Source organism: Ascaphus truei, chromosome 9 (assembly GCF_040206685.1).
Source record: "Ascaphus truei isolate aAscTru1 chromosome 9, aAscTru1.hap1, whole genome shotgun sequence".
Taxonomy (NCBI): Eukaryota; Metazoa; Chordata; class Amphibia; order Anura; family Ascaphidae; genus Ascaphus; species Ascaphus truei.
In genome coordinates, this window is record NC_134491.1 from 58,859,306 (window position 1) to 58,875,672 (window position 16,367).

At 45.2% G+C, this 16,367-nt stretch overlaps 2 protein-coding genes across 5 annotated transcripts in view; both read right to left on the reverse strand.

The window, feature by feature from the left end:
* Nucleotides 1-16,367, reverse strand: part of LOC142503114 (galectin-3-like) — a 506,920-nt gene that overhangs the window by 150,159 nt on the left and 340,394 nt on the right. The window lies entirely within an intron of this gene.
* Nucleotides 1-16,367, reverse strand: part of FERMT2 (FERM domain containing kindlin 2) — a 76,062-nt gene that overhangs the window by 21,123 nt on the left and 38,572 nt on the right. For 2 of the 4 annotated variants that reach the window (XM_075615115.1, XM_075615116.1), the window contains exons 4-8: nucleotides 9,818-9,952; nucleotides 7,780-7,812; nucleotides 7,359-7,584; nucleotides 7,161-7,263; nucleotides 4,741-4,848 (exon numbers count right to left, since the gene is read on the reverse strand). In XM_075615115.1, the coding sequence (XP_075471230.1) occupies nucleotides 4,741-4,848; nucleotides 7,161-7,263; nucleotides 7,359-7,584; nucleotides 7,780-7,812; nucleotides 9,818-9,952 (605 nt within the window). The remainder of the gene's footprint in view (nucleotides 1-4,740; nucleotides 4,849-7,160; nucleotides 7,264-7,358; nucleotides 7,585-7,779; nucleotides 7,813-9,817; nucleotides 9,953-16,367) is intronic. The other 2 variants (XM_075615118.1, XM_075615119.1) reach the window with 1 other exon arrangement.

The following is a 16,367-nucleotide window of genomic DNA, read 5'->3' on the forward strand; positions in this document are numbered from 1 at the left end:
AGTTGTGTGATTAAGGAGAAGGAGTGGCTCAGTGAGTAACCGCGTTCGAATCAGGGGAACCTGGTTCAAATCCCGGCACCAGCTCCTCGTGACGTTGAGCAAATCACTATCTCCCTGTGCCTCGCATTGCAACATCTGTCTCTGTAAAAATCCTACTGGTCCCTCTGTGCCGTGCACCGCACACGATAAATGTAATTATGTAGCGCGTTGAGTTCCATTGGAAGAAAAGCACTATATGAAAAAGTTATTACCATTAATGGAAGATGAGAACACGCGCACACAGGAAGTGTTTGCGTTTAATCTGCTGGGGGAACAAATGTTCAGATTATGTTATTTCCTTTGCCAAGAAAATGTTAAATGCTACAACGGTGTTACTAGGAGCAGTCCTGATGAATTGGCTCATCGTTTGTAGGCGAGAATCTAGATCCAGGAGGATTCTACAAAGGCCCAGCTGCCCCCCACCATATTATATGGTCACACAGGCACAGACCGTCCTAGGCAAGATAATAATCGCGATATATAGTGCTCTATTCCTAAAATAATCCTTGATTATGTGCAATTATGCCGATCCCAGCATATGCAAGTCTGCCATACAGCATATTGTATAAGGGCCCAAGTGAAACAAGTGCTATGCTTTTATTATAGCACAATATTTGCTTTTAGCAGCTTAGATATTGTAGATAGTTAACCTGGTCCTGTTGCATTCTTTTGCTAAAGAATTTCTGTTCGTAAACAGATGACAAATTATATCTATCTATATATAGCACACACACACACACACACACACACACACACACACACACACACACACACACACACACACACACACACACACACACACACTTTCAAAAAAGTTATACAAGTACTCTAGTCTTCACCACATGGAAGTACTAATAAAACTGATGAATGATCCCCAATTCAATGCTGAAAGAAACTCATTAAGGTGTAAATAAAAGCAGCACGGTCTGTGCAGTTTAAACATTATGTTCTGTACTAGAAAGACAACGTCTCAGCAAGACACCAGGCTTATAGACATTCTCATGACCAACTTCTAGATACACAGATCTCGGCAATGAATGGTTTCCGACGGAACTTGGTCACTGACCAGCTGTATCTGCCTGGAAAATATACTGATGGAAAAGATGCTCAAAGTCACAAACGTGCAGTTTTCCTTAAAGAAACAAAAGCCAGCTGTGTCATGTCTAAGGATGAAGTTGTTTATATTGCACTCGCCTCCTTTTTATATGGACATTTAACACTTGCTGATTCAAGGACCTGCAATGCAATACTCATGGACGGACTACTTCAGTGCTGGGGTGCGGGCGCTGAAACACAGTCAAGAATGGTGGTTGGTCCTTCTGGAACTGGAAGGGGCTAAAACGTCTACCAGATGACACACTAGCTCTACATGTAAATCAGTTATCATATTTCATACACCAAAGGAGATTTATGAAGCAGACTGGTACTATGGGTGTAAGGTTTACAAGTCCTGTAGTATCCCAACGGATGGGCGTCTTGCATTCCCAGACACTGGGTTACTAGGAACATACAGACATACGAGCCTCTGAAGCTTGAGTCATAATTCCTTAGGGTACACAACAGCCCAGTACCAGCTTCCATGATTAGTCAGGTCTGACACCATCTTATTTTGCCTAGTGATCCCAGGGACACTAATGAATATCCTTATGTGCCCACCTTCCGGCACTAGCATTTTTTTGGAATAAGGGTCATGGGAAGGTAAGCAGGCTCAAGTGGAAACCACTTCCCCATTCAAAAAGTGAAATCTACAAAACATCTTAGAGTTACAGTATAGCAGCTGTTAGGAACCGGAACAAATTAAATGTCATGTATACAAAAATGGCAAGAAGAAATGCAGTATAATATATATATATATATATATATATATATAATTATATATTTGTGAAAGCACTGTATGCCTGTCTGCATCTTCCTGTGTCCCTAGGGGAAATCTCATTGGTCCCTTGGCCCACCCGCCCCCGCACCTCTGATTGGCCTGAGGCGGAGTGACGACCCACACACACACACCTCTCTCTCTGTCCTCTCCCACCCCCCATCACACTCACCTCCCCCCCCGGTGCTCCGCTCAGTTCCCCGCTCAGCTCTCCCCCCGGTGCTCCGCTCAGCTCCTCCCCGGTGCTCTGCTCAGCTCCCCGCTCAGCTTCCCCCCCGGTGCTCCGCTCACCTCCCCCCCGGTGCTCCACTCACCTCCCATCCGGTGCTCCGACAGGCAGTGGGCAGGCAGCCTGCAGATGCCACGCGGGGCGCCTAAGATGGCGGCGGCCGGAAGGACCCCCTTCCTCCCTCGCGAGGGAGTGCTCCGCTCAGCTCCCCACTCACCTCCCCCCCGGTGCTCCGCTCAGCTCCCCGCTCAGCTCCCCCCCGGTGCTCCACTCACCTCCCCCCCGGTGCTCCCCTAACCTCCCCCTCGGTGCTCCGACAGGCAGTGGGCAGGCAGCCTGCAGATGCCACGCGGGGCGCCTAAGATGGCGGCGGCCGGAAGGACCCCCTTCCTCCCTCGAGGTGACGTGTGTGTGTGTGTGTGTGTGTCTCACTGTGTGTGTGTGTGTGTAACACTGTGTGTGTGTGTTACACTGTGTGTGTGTTACACTGTGTGTGTGTGTTACACTGTGTGTGTGTTTGTGTTACACTATGTGTGTTACGCTATGTGTGTGTCTCGTGTGTGTGTGTCTCGTGTGTGTGTGAGTCACTGTGTGTGTGTCAGACACTCCGGAGCTACGCATGGGGGGGGTCCCGTCCACTGTCCCCCCGCCGTCCCGTCCACTGTCCCCCCCCGTCCCGTCCACTGTCCCCCCCCTTCCCGTCCACTGTCCCCCCCCCCTCCCGTCCACTGTCCCCCCCCCCCCTCCCGTCCACTGTCCCCCCCCCCTCCCGTCCACTGTCGTCCCCCCCCTCCCGTCCACTGTCCACCCCTCCCTCCTCCTGTCCCTCCCCCCCTCCTGTCCACTGTCCCTCCCCTCCTCCTGTCCACTGTCCCTCCCCTCCTCCTGTCCACTGTCCCTCCCCCCCCTCGCCTTTTCCTAGCGGGAAATTTAACTCACGGGCAACGCCGGGTCTCTCAGCTAGTATATATATATATATATATATATATATATAAATGTAAATACAACTGTATGCTCATCTGCATGTCTTAGGCAGGTCTGCAACCCCGCCTTTCACCATTATCACCCAGCAAACAGCACTTCCACTGCAGCAAGGGATTCTGGGAAATGACATGCAAATGAGCACACACACACACACACACACACACACACACACACACACACACATATATATATATATATATATATATATATATATATATATATATATATATATATATATAGCGCAACTGTAAATATTACTGTATGTTCATTTGCATGTTTTAGATAGGTCTGCAACCCTATCTTTCCGCATTATGGACCAGCCTACAGCGCTTCCACTGCAGCAAGGGATTTAGGGTTTACTGGCTTTGCATCTCATCCCAGCCTCTGTCTAAAAGCTGTGTTTAAAACAGCATGCATTGGCTTGAGGATTTGCTTGTGTAATACGAGCTTGAGACAAAAGGTGGCACTGTGTGCTCATTTGCATGTCATTTCCCAGAATCCCTTGCTGCAGTGGAAGTGCTGTGTGCCGGGCGATAATGGGGAAAGACAGGGTTACAGACCTGTCTAAGACATGCAAATGAACATACAGTAATATTTACAGTTGCTTTATGCTTTACTGTGGAGAGTTTGTCACTTTTTTACCCACCATAACATTAATAATTGTGGATATAGATATAGATATAGATATATATATATAGCTGTGGAGGGTTTTTGTCACTTTTTTTTACTCACCATAACTTAACTCAGTGTATATATATATTTATTCCAAGTTACAGCAAAAAAAAAAAAGACAGTAATTTCCACACTGCTGAGGCGCGTGGCTTTGCTCCCATGTTGAGCGAGCGAATACAGCATTAATAAGAATACAATTTATAAAAGGGCAGAACGATGAATAAAATTGGTGTTGTAACAATGTTGATTCACTCACCTGACAGCAAGCCTAAATCAGCAAACAAAAGGGTTGACTTAATTACAGATGCTTCATAAAGAAACAGCAATAGATCTCCCTACCCCCACCTCCCACCCCTCTGTCCCCCCCGGATGTGAAAAGGGACAGGAATACATTGGCGGCCATCAGGGAGCTGCCCCTGAGCAAAGTCAGAAGAATAACCAAACGTCCCAGGGGGGTGGATACAATGTGGCTTCTAGCGCAAGTCTCCGGATGAGATTAAAGTCTTCAAGTCACACGGATTTTTAAAAAAAAGGTAAATAAATAACATTACAACACCCACACACAGCCACACACAGCCACAGGGAATTGCATAGAAATGGTTGTGTACGAAGTCACATTTCAGCCGATGGAAAAACAGTGTTCTAAACAGCACAACAAAGTCCAGGATTATTCTCAGATGTGCAATGGACTCGCTGCCAGGAAGAGTTCAGTAACCTTATGTCCACAAATAACCAACCCACATTTCATGAGAGGTGAGGTAGCGCCTTACAGAGCACAAGAACCTTAATTAGATCAGCAGAACCAAGAACACTACAAAAGGAAACAATTGTTGTTTCTCCTCCGTATAAAACAGAAGTTGCAGGATGTATTTAACATGTTCAAATCTTGCATTTATTTTAAGAACTCAAGCTGATAAACCCAAATGGAAACTCTCATATATACCTGCAAAGCGGCAAACATCATCATTTCCTCTTCCGTGCACTCTATTTCCTCCAGGAGGATGGCCCATTTAGCTTGCTCAAACAGCTGGTTGATTCTGATGGCGTCATACTACAAAAAGTAATCAGATACAGAGTTTGAAGGGTAGGTTTAATTATACGCAGATCAAAAAGATATTACTCTGCCATTTGTTGCAAATCCCATGTTTTACAACCAGACAATGTGCTTCATAAAAATTAAATGTACTAGTAGGGCGTCACTAAAAACCACATTACATCTCTGTCCTTCCTAATAGAAAAGGTATTGGGTTATTCCTGCAACCCATGTTTGCACAATGAAACTGCCCATATGAGTAAAAACAATGTGGTCAGTATGTAAATCAAACTCTATAAAATGGTATCTGCATTTTGTTGAAATCTTAAATAGACTTCAATCTTAAGACCCCAAGCATACAGACCACTGTAGACAGGTTTTTCCATGTGTAGCCCTGGTCTATTTTCCTCCTGAGGGCCCCTTTGCAGAGTGCCGAGGGATCGCGTGTGCCGCCGGAGGCAGCGACGGACCCGCCTGCACAACACGAAGGTGGGGGCCAGTGCAGGGAGCGCTCAGAGTCCCGGCGGCACACCCGGCTAGCGGGGGCCGCCATGACAGGTTGCGCGAGCGTATGAGTGATCGCGCATGCGCAGGGACAGTCAGGGAGTCGCGGCGGCCCTTAGAGACTCGCGCATGCGCAGGAGAAGCGCGCACGCGGCCCCAATGCTATAGCAGCCTCCACGGGACTACAACTCCCAGGAGGCATAGGGAGGCAGGCACCAGGAGGCATAAGGGCCCAGGATTCCCTGGGGAGCATATAGATACATTTCGTGGGCTTTGGAGCAGGCAGTTGAAGCTGGGAGCAGGAGGAAGGGTGTAGGGAGCAAGTGGCTCCTACACCAGGTAAGGTAATTCCCCAGATCCCAGGCAGGCCCCAATCCCCACCAGGGTAGGGGGTAGGTACTGAGGGAGGGCTCATAGGTTAGGGACTCTGCTCTTAGGTGTGTGAGGGTGCAGTCTTGTCAGTGTCACGGCTGGTAGTGCTGTGAGCGCTGACAAGTAGGCACAGTGTGTGCAGTGCAGTGGGTTGCTGCAGGCTGAGTGTGTGTGCAGTGTGTTTGCTGCAGAGGTTAGGGAGAAGTTAGCCAGAGGGGACCAAGGTGGGTACGGCAGAGGTAGTGTGGGTGCAAGGGGTCAGTGACCCACCTGCATAGGATAGGCTGCCCCGCAGGCCCTAGGAGTTTCCCCTAAAGCCATTCAAGGTTGCTGTGCTGTAGGGACGGCCTATAGTATAGCGAGTGTCACGTTAGTTCACGGAGTCAGATAGGGGCTCCATTGACGCTGCGCACCCGTGCAGAAGGTTGGGCGCTGCTCTTCGTTGCGGCTGCAGAGGCCATCTTGGTGGGGTCTCCCCGGACGGTGGATCCTGGATGTCGGGCCGGAACTCTACGGATCCTTTGTGAAGCAGTTGCAGATCCGAGCACTGGAGGGCTCGGCAGGTACCATATCATCAAGTGCACCAACACCGGTCATCAGGCGCTGATCCCGCCTTAGGCTAAACTCTTTGTAGGAACACTGAGCGAGTGGTTACAAGACTGAGCCTATACCATATAGTATCATACATGGACACGGTGTGTGGGGCACGTGGTGAGGGGACGGACACGTTACTCCTGATGAGAGAGGCTGGGCCACTAAGGTTACCTGTGGCATTATAGAGTGATAAGGTTACTCTGCATTATCGTTAATACAGTAAAGTTGTTTGCATTACATGTGTGTGTATGCATTTCTTGCCCAGGGGAATCTCACATCACGGGGATCCTGGGTAAGTGGAGGCGCTGCGCTAAGTAAGTGTATGAGTGTTACCCCAGGCTCCCAGCTAGCGGAGGCTCAGATCTCCTGGAGCCGCAGGTGTTGTACAGCGACCAGTAGTTCCTTTGGGAGCGTCAGAAAAAGGGCTACACATGTTTAACTGTAGTGATAACAAACAGAAGGGTCTATAGCAGTATCTGAAACCTTCAGGAGGACCCGGGAGCAGCTAGAATTCTTGGGAGGGTACAAAGAACGATTTAACTTGCAGAAAGTGTGCCGTCATACACCCCACCGAATTATACTGCTGCCTTACCAGGGCAAGCCCATAACACAAACAAGACTTTAACTTATCATTTTGGCATATTATAAACATTCACTTGGACATCAAGTCCATGACACAGGGGAAAAAATCCCAACAAAAACTCACATCTGGAACTTTTGGAACTAGACATCCCACCAACATAATCCCAACAACTTTAACATGCACGACTACCATAAGCAGGGGGGGGAGGGAAGGGGGGAGGGGGGGGAGGGAAGGGGGGAGGGGGGGGAGGGAAGGGGGGAGGGGGGGAGTTTATTACCTTGGGATTCAAATCGAAAAAGCTGTGATATTTAAATCTAAGTAGTAAGGCGTCATTTTCTTTCACAGCTTGTTCCATGAGAGATCTTGAGGAATCCAGCCATCTGTAAAACAGAGAGGCGATAAGTACTCAACATATACATTGTCCCATATGCAGAGAGAAAGGCACAGCTTTGTATAGCTCTTGGAAACTAATTACCCTTGGTTTATTTTGGCTTTGTCAAGGAGGGATTGTGGCTTGTACATTTTTGCTAGAACATCTGGAGATGTGATTGGTTGGCTGACAGCAAGAATACCAGGATTTCCTTCCGACAAAGCACTATCTCCAAACCAGGCTGATGTAGGGGACAGAGGGCTTCCATCCCGCGAGTCATATGTTGGAGTCATGGTCTTGCTGTACAGACCAGGGCTTGAATATATACTTCCTAATGGAAATAAAAAATAAAAAAAAACTTTTGTGATTTCTCACAATATTTTCCAGTAATCATGTCCTATCCACAACCAACGTTTCCTGCATGCTTCAGAAGCCAGCAAAGTAGTGTTAAAATAAAAGTTAAAGTTTAGAAAAAAAAAAGGCGGAAAATAAACACGCAAAGCAGAAGCCCTGATACAGAACTCACCTTTCATTGGGCCGATGTAAAGAACATCAGTGCCTAGAGAGAGGAGGAAAGAGAGGAAATGAGACAGCAAGAGGAAGACAGCAGAAGACGGAAGGACAGATCTAAAAAGTAGCACGTTCAAGGTAGTGGAACCGTGGTGCTTCTACATGCATAGAGAGTAAACATGTTAAAGCTGGAACACACAACCAATAACCTATTCAATAGGAAATCATAATGCAGCATTAATCTCACTAAGTAACTTAACAAGTTTCCTTCCCTGACCCCAGAAAACATTGTTACACAGAATCTGTGGGTGCCTAACCCTTTCGTTCACCCCACTCTTCTTCCCCCCCCCCCCCCCCTTTATACATGAAGAAAGAGCAGCGACACTCCACTAATAGCCGTACCTTGCCTGGGTGCACTGTATAATTGGGTAGTACATACAAGGACAAAACTAGGCACTCACAGTTCTTAGCACTTTTCTGCAATACAAAATAGGAGATCCCACTGGATGAATGCAAAGCAAATTAAAGCCCCCCACTTTCCAATTAGCAGGTTTTATCATGATCCTGTGTATCACAGACCCAGTATGGTCTTTCTCCCTCCAGCAGAAAAGAGAGGTACATGAGAATTGTGCCAGGTAGTGTTAGGACCTGCAGATTGGTCATGCCGTGAAGTGGCTGCAGGCTTATAACCTTTTGGCCAAAGGGTTTAACTAAATGACCCTTACTCATGAGCAGATAAGCACTGAAGTATTGTACTATATGTTGTGTCACTTTGAATGTTGCGCTGGCCTTTCTGTTTTTGTTTGCAAAGCAAATTAAAGGTAAAAAGAAGAAGATGTATGCACTATAAGGTGGTATACAAACATGGTTTGCAGTGTCTCACACATGCTTCCGTTACAAATACTCCTTATTTATCTGTAAGCTCACAAAGAAACCAAAAACACAACGCCCTTGATTTAATACTACAGGCATACCCGGGTTTAAGGACACCCACTTTAAGTACACTCGCGAGTAAAGACATATTTTCAATAGCCCCATACCCGTGTCCGTACGCTCACTTATTCTGCCCTACGGACCGCCGTAGTAGTGACGCGCTGATTCCCCTCACCCAATAGGCAAAGGGCGGCTTGCGCATGCGCTTGTCAGCACGTCCTGAATAGCAATATCGGCTCCCCACATTTTCGCTTCACATACATGCTCTGGACCCATTGCGTACGTTAATGCAGGGTATGCCTGTATATAGCTCTGTACTTGAACAATGTCTTCTGCGTTTCATACCCTCATAGCCAGGAACTTATTTTTAGTTCCTATCCTTCACAATAAATTATTATTATTTTTTTCATTGGAGTTTGGAATTGCATTTAAAATGTAGTTCGGAGCTTTCACATGTACAAATCCCCACTGTTTTGGCCTTACTAAAAATTAACATGCAGGGTTGCCACCACTCCGGGTTTGAGTCTGAGACGGGTTTCGTTAACCAATCTCCAGGCCACAGGTTCACATTTAAAATCTCTGGGTGAGGTGTGCAAACTGGGGACCGACGGCAGAAGAGGACAGAGGATCGCCAGAGTGGTGCATGGCCACAGTCAGAGGAGATGGACGGCGGGAGCAAAGCAGGGCGGCTGCGGAGGAGCGCGCCCCTGAAGTCTTCACTGACTTCAAATGGTGCCGCGTTGCCAGGACGCCCTGCGGTTCCATGACAACGTGACATCTCATGGCAAAGCAACGCCATTTGACATCGCTGATCCATTGACGGCAAGACCGTTAAATATATAAATAAAAAAATTGAAATTAAAAAAAAAATGTCTTCGGCTTATCATTCAGCCGAAAGTGGCAACCCTGGTAACGTCATTAACCATCATCATAAAGACGGAGCAAAGTAATAAATGTAGTTCTGAAGTATAAGAAAACCTGGCTATATTAAAACTGTATTCTTAAACGCTGTTGGATCTGGATTGACTGCATAATAGACTAGTTACTGCCTTTGAGAGAGGACGGGGGAGGGAAATATTGTAATGTGGTCAGTAGAATGGCGTAATTGATTGTAAACTCACCAGATCCGGGTGTGAGCAAAGGACCCTCAAGTTCAAGAATGTTATCTTCACATTGGTCATCAATCTTTTTCTTTTTTTTCTTGGAAGGATCTCTTGGTTTCCTGAGCAGCGAAAGCTCTTCTGGGTGCCTGATATCTACACAAAAAGATGGACTTTTTTTTTACATATTCAACCTTTATTATATCTATTTGTCCCCTTCATTTCTGTAAACATATAACACATCTTAAAAACGGGCAAAGACATATTATACATTAACCATATTATAAATAGATAGTTTGTGCTTAAAACACATGTAATGAGAGAAGTGTACAATGTATTAAAGTAGAAAATGGGGAGAAAATAATAATAATGATGGAACTGCTGCCTAGATAAAGCAGTTCAGAATACGAGGAGAATGGGTGTTCCCATAGTTCCAGAATACAATCAAGAATATCAATGAATACAATATATGGGTTAAACTCTTGCATGGAGTAGGTATGGTGATATGTGAGTATCCAGTGTAGAACAATGATAAACCCTCCTGAAGGTAACAGTCAAAAATGAAAAATAAAAACCTTGCTGTGACCTCATTGGAGGTAAAATGAGCAACTACTGGAAAGAACAGTATAACTCACAATGAATCCAGATTAACTTTCTTCTTAGGTAAATAATGAATCGGAGATCTTACCCACTCCTAGAGCCTCAATGACTGTAAATTGTGGCGTATCCAGCCGCTGGTAGAGATATCCAGATAGAAACAAAAAAAAAATACCAGTGCTCTGCCAAGGGAGCCAGGCTGTATAAAAATGAATTGAAAATAAAGCATCACCCAAAGTAGGTGTTGGACCTCCTACGCGTTTCGCACACTAATGTGTTTTATCAACGAGTAGGAGTTCTCCTTGATAAAGCACAGTGTGCGAAACGCGTAGGGGGTCCTACACCTCCTTTGGGTGATGCTTTATTTTCAATACATTTTTCATTTTTACACAGCCTGGCTCCCTTGGCAGTGCGCTGCTATTTTTTTTCTGCCTAGATAAAGCAATCTACTTTACATATGCAGCGTTCAGTCTCAATGAAGCCTTTCCCCGAGCCAGCACAGTATCCAATTTCTTTATACCAGATATATTAGAAGTTGGAAACCGGTCACATTTAACATTGCGTTGGGTTACACAAACGTACAATACAGCAGGGGTGCGCCACCCCAGAAATCAAGCCCCCACCCAAACAGATCAGGTTTTCAGGATATCCTTGCTTCAGCACAGGTGGCTCAGAGGCTCAGTCAAAGTCAGCCACTGATTGAGCCACCTGTGCTGAAGCAATGATATGCTGAAAACCTGACCTGTTGGGTCGGGCTTGAGTTCTGGAGTGGCACAGCCCTGCAGTAGAGACATGAACTCAATGTTCCTCCCATCACAGGAATCGTTCTTTTTGGGAACTCTACAGATTTATTGTGCATCTCAATTCTTTTACTACGAAAAAAAGGAGCACTGACCCCCAAACTGTCCATCTACCAGCGAAGATGTCAGAACCTACTTGTACCGAACGGTAATGAACTGGGTGCGAGAGTTATTTTAACCCTTTGAGCATCGGAGGCGCCTCTCCGACCCCGCTTCGAGTAACGATCCAGGGACCGCGTCCGTCACTGACGGAAGGGGAGAACTCACCCCCCCCCCACCTTTCCGTGCAGATCGCGTCCTTGATCTCCCCTAATAAAAACTAGCAGGGTTTTATGGACGAAGCTACTAGGGGCACCCAGGGTGCTGGAAACCCATGACGTCGTAGCTACGTCCCAAGGGCACCCAAAAGGGTTAAAAGCCAAATTTCAGCATTCCGGCCGAATGCAAACTTGGCCACAGCTACATTTGCACCAAATGGAACCATTCACACACACACACACACACACACACACACACACACACACACACACACACACACACACACACACATTGTCCGATCTTGCAAATTCCCCAGAGGAAACCAGTAGCATCCAACAGTGAGATTTGGGAATTACCAAAAGAAATAACAGCTGATACACATGCAGGCCCTCTCCAATTAGTATTCACAGCACTGTTGAAAAAAAGTAGTCTGATCTTTGACCTATTACAGCGGACATGTTACAAAGCATCTCGTTTGCTGGGTCAGAAGTGAAGAACACAGAGGGCATTGCCTCTTGCCCATTTCTGCTTGTTTTAAGAAATGCAGACGTTCATTACATTTACGGCGATGCCGTTATCCAAGCTGCCGATCGGGAGGCGAAGATTCTGTTTCCCTGGGCACGCAACATGGCCGCCAATTTCAAAGGAGGAAGTGGTGTGGCTTCCTAAATAGTTGCTATAGCAACCCAAGGTTAATGCATTAAAAACCATGGAAAAGGGCATCAAGTGAAGAAAAGCAGCATTATCTAATACTATAGATGGGATTTAAGAAACAAAAACAGGGGTTTGAATGAGAAGCGGCTTTAAAATGTTAAAATATTTATACTGGCAGCACAATAATTTATGGACGGTCTGTCCTTTCCAAGGCCAAACGTTACAGAGTTGTGAAAAGGTTTTGCATCCTTTTAAGGGGAAAGCAGATTACTTTTGGTTATGCAGTTTAGGACAGATGAGAGAATGGAGATTTGAAGGCTGTATGTAATTGTGTATTTGAACCAATTAAGTCAAAAAGGGAACAGTGAGCTCCAGAGGGAGTGAAAACACACACACACACACACACACAGTTTAGGAACAGGAAAATCAAGATATCTAGAGAAGGGAGGAATGTAGGAAGAGAAGTTTACAGAATACAAACAAGTTAGGTCTATAAAGAATTTCAATTAAAACACAACTGGCCCCCTTCACCAATAAGTGCAAGCTTATCAGGCTCCTTACGGCACAGACCCTTGAAATAGTACATGAATTATGGCTCATCTTCATAACTGTGCCTATATCGTCCCTACGGTTATCTGTTTGAAGATCGATAAACTCCTATCCTGCCAAAAACAAAATTACTAATTGGGGCCCGCTACAGAAAATACAAAAATGGTGGCGAAACCTTGTCTTAATTTGCGGATTGAACCGGACACCTTCATCAGGACAATTCTTACTGAAAATGTGATTATAGCTCTAAAGTTATCACATTGACCGTGTACAAGGAAACAAACCAGGACGTAGCTCAAAGGGATAAAATCAAGGGTGCCGCAATCAGTTCCTGCTTCAGCACAGGTGGCTCAGTCATCGCAAAGTTATCCGGTAAATCTGACCTGTTGGTGGCCCCTGAGGACTGCAGTGGGCTATATAGAATGATCAACTGTGCCAATATGACGGGAAAACAATCATTTAAAGACTATGGGTATCTTAATTTACAAGTGTACTATTTCTATTTTCTTAGAAATGTCTTCTTTAGAAAGTTCCTTAAAAAGGGGCAATCCCTCCTAGAACCAAAGTGAGCTAATTCCATTGACCAGTTGAGGGGTCCCATCTGGGTAACCAATACCGTTTTGTACCCGAGTTTGACACCTATGAGTATTTTTCCTATTTTTTTTTGTAAGTTAGACTTGGGAGGGTGTGATTTCCTCTGCCTGCTCCCTTCTGCGCGATGTCGCTGTGTAATGAGCGAGTGCTTGAACAGCCAGAGTCGTCCCCCCGCCCCCCCCACCATATCCTTATTAGTTCTCCCATAAGGACAGTGGGACAGTGGGACACGGGTCACAAAAAACACGGACACTTCCCCCTTCAGAGGCCTCTAAGAAATTAAACTGGCCGACTATATGGGTTTTGACCTTTAAGTTTTAATGGCACAAATACTGTATTATCCCACTGCTTTTGTACATCAAGAGCAGCGATAAGGAAACAAGGGTTTTCGTTCCAGAGCTTTCCATTGATGCAGCTTCAAAGTTTAACAGGTTTCGAATTCGCTAAAATCAGGTGCCATTGGTAGCCATGTGAGTGGTAACCCTAATTAACCTTTGATTTGTGATAGGAGGATCAATGAGAGTTCCACAATATCTCCCCCCTCCTCCCAACAGGTACATAGCCAGAGCAGAGGAGAAATAAGATCTTATATCCACGTGTACGTCCACATCACTGACACCGTTATAGCTGTAAATTTATCACGCGCTCAGGGATTTACCTAAATGAGTCCAAAGTGACTGAGCCCTGGAAAAAAAATCACCAGCATAAGTAATAGTAAAGATATAGATATATAGATATATAGATATCCATCACCTCGCACCATGAGTATCAGGTCTAGGACTGCTTAGTCACAAAAAGTGTGTTATTGATTGAGTCCAGGCAAGTGTGCCGTCTAGCTCCTGTCGCCAAGGCAAAAACTAATTCCAGGGGTTTAAATACTACCAGATGGCAACGCTACTCAACTAGTTATAAAAAGGTACAAAGTGCAAAGCACATGGCTTTTTCAGTGATACATATAGAATGACTGACAGATAATATACATACACATTTGTACACACGCTGAACACAACACACCTCCCAATTATGTCCCATCAATGGAGGTGGCGGGGACGGTGTTGATGTTAAGATTCCGCAGTTCTGCTACTCATTCTCCAGGCTCAGAAGCCTACACAGAAAGATGCTTTTTGGGTGAAAACTGATGACCCCATTTTATGATTTAATTATGTTTTATTTTAAAATTTGCTAGAAATGGTCCCCACACACCCAATCTGTCTACAGACTATTAAAACAATATCCAGAATGATTAGAAATCTTTATTTTTTACTACATCTAAGGCTGCATCCAGGGTTGCAGCAGCCGTGCGGAGGCGCGCTCAGGCTGAGGGAAAGCGGGTGCTTTCCCTGGCCTTGGTTAGCGCGCCATCCGGGGGCGTGTTGGGGGGGCGGGCCAGTGACATCACGGAGCTGGTTCGCCCTCATTGGGCGAACCGCTCACGTGACCGGCCCTGCGCTCCGGCGAGCGCTTGAAACTAAATTTTTGTCTAAGACCTATGCTTCCGCACGCTTGCGGAAGCGTGCGCGAGCCCCTGCTAAAGCCGCTCTCATTGCGGCTGCAGGGACTCACTGGTAAGCGTAAGCGTGCCTCAGCGCCGACCATGCCCGAGGCCTAAAATATGTTGTTGTAGAGAAAAAAAAATTATTTACAGGGTACAGTTAATGAATACTGAGATTGTAAAAAGAACAGTTTGCATTAGAGGAGCTTTATACGGAGCTTGCAATTTCTGATAAATCATGTTTAAGGGAAGTTATCCCACTGGGACAAAACTGTCAGGAAACATTGTGGAGATGTGTGTTGTAAACAGACATGTAATGGATCGGAGAGACATATCATCAAAAATAATGTAACCCGAGAACACTGCAGAGCCTCTAATGATACAGAATGGTAGATTTGTGCACTGTGCTAGGAGTTTGTCATTACAGAAAACCGAATCATTCAGGGATGAAATCTCAACTCGATTCCTAAAGTGTTCATCAATAAAGCACTGCATTAAAATGTAAGCAAACAGAGAAGAAATCAGACATTGTTTTCCACTTCTGTATTCCTAAATGTTAACATGTCCTCCTATGGGGGTCTGCAGTGCAATGTAGACAGACAATTCTGGTCGCGAAAGGTGTTAAACATTCTTAAAATATTATGTTTTAAACCCCCTTTTTAAACATATACAATCTTCTCCCTATAGAGATACATGATCTACTTGGATAGGAGACAGATTTTACATTGGCCAAATAAACACGTTAAAAATATTACTATATAGGAACTTTTAAATACACGGCTTCCTGCATACATGATTATGTCTGCAAACAATGAAACCGCTTTTGTTGGCATTGCCTTTTCAATAACCATTACTATAGTGAATTAGCCCTTTTATAAGGACAGTCAATACCTCAATTTAGAGAATCTAAATTTCAACTATTGCTTTCAACCATTTCCCAAACACATTAGAAGTGATGGCACATCCATTAATTGTATACAAATAGGAAAATGAAAAGAGAGAGAAAAACAATCCGTCTTTCGACAAATTGAGCCAGTGTAAGTAACCCAGGGGTCTTGCTGGTGAAGCCAGCACTGTCTTACTAAGACCACCCTTCGTGGAAAAGGCAAGAAGTATTTATTGGTCGTCAGGCAAGTGTAATTAGTATTCTGCTCCTATAAAATATTTGAAACCGGTTTAGTGGTACAGTGTAGTATAGAAGTACCCACAACATTGTGACCAGGAACCAAAAAATCCAATGCTGGCTTTTAAATAGCGCGCATTAGCTATTAATGCATTTCTCTGTTGTACTCCACATCAAAGGCCAAAACTGACCTATGGCCATATTACAGCAATTATAAGATCCAGGCTTTCAAGAGGCAGTTTATTCCACGACCCGAGTGAACTCATGGTAGTAGCAATCAGGTAAGTATTTTGAAATCCCTTTTAGCAACCATTAAAAAAAAAAAATTCAAAATAAATACTCTACCTAATCGCCTACCTTATGTGGGACACTATTCCCAAACCGTCCTAATGCTTAGCTGAATATTTTGGAAGATTTTACCCCCTGCTTTAGGGGAAATAGGGTCTCCTGCAACCAATTAGGGAAGCCCCTTCAACTGCAAACTTCCAAATGTTTTGGGGAGGA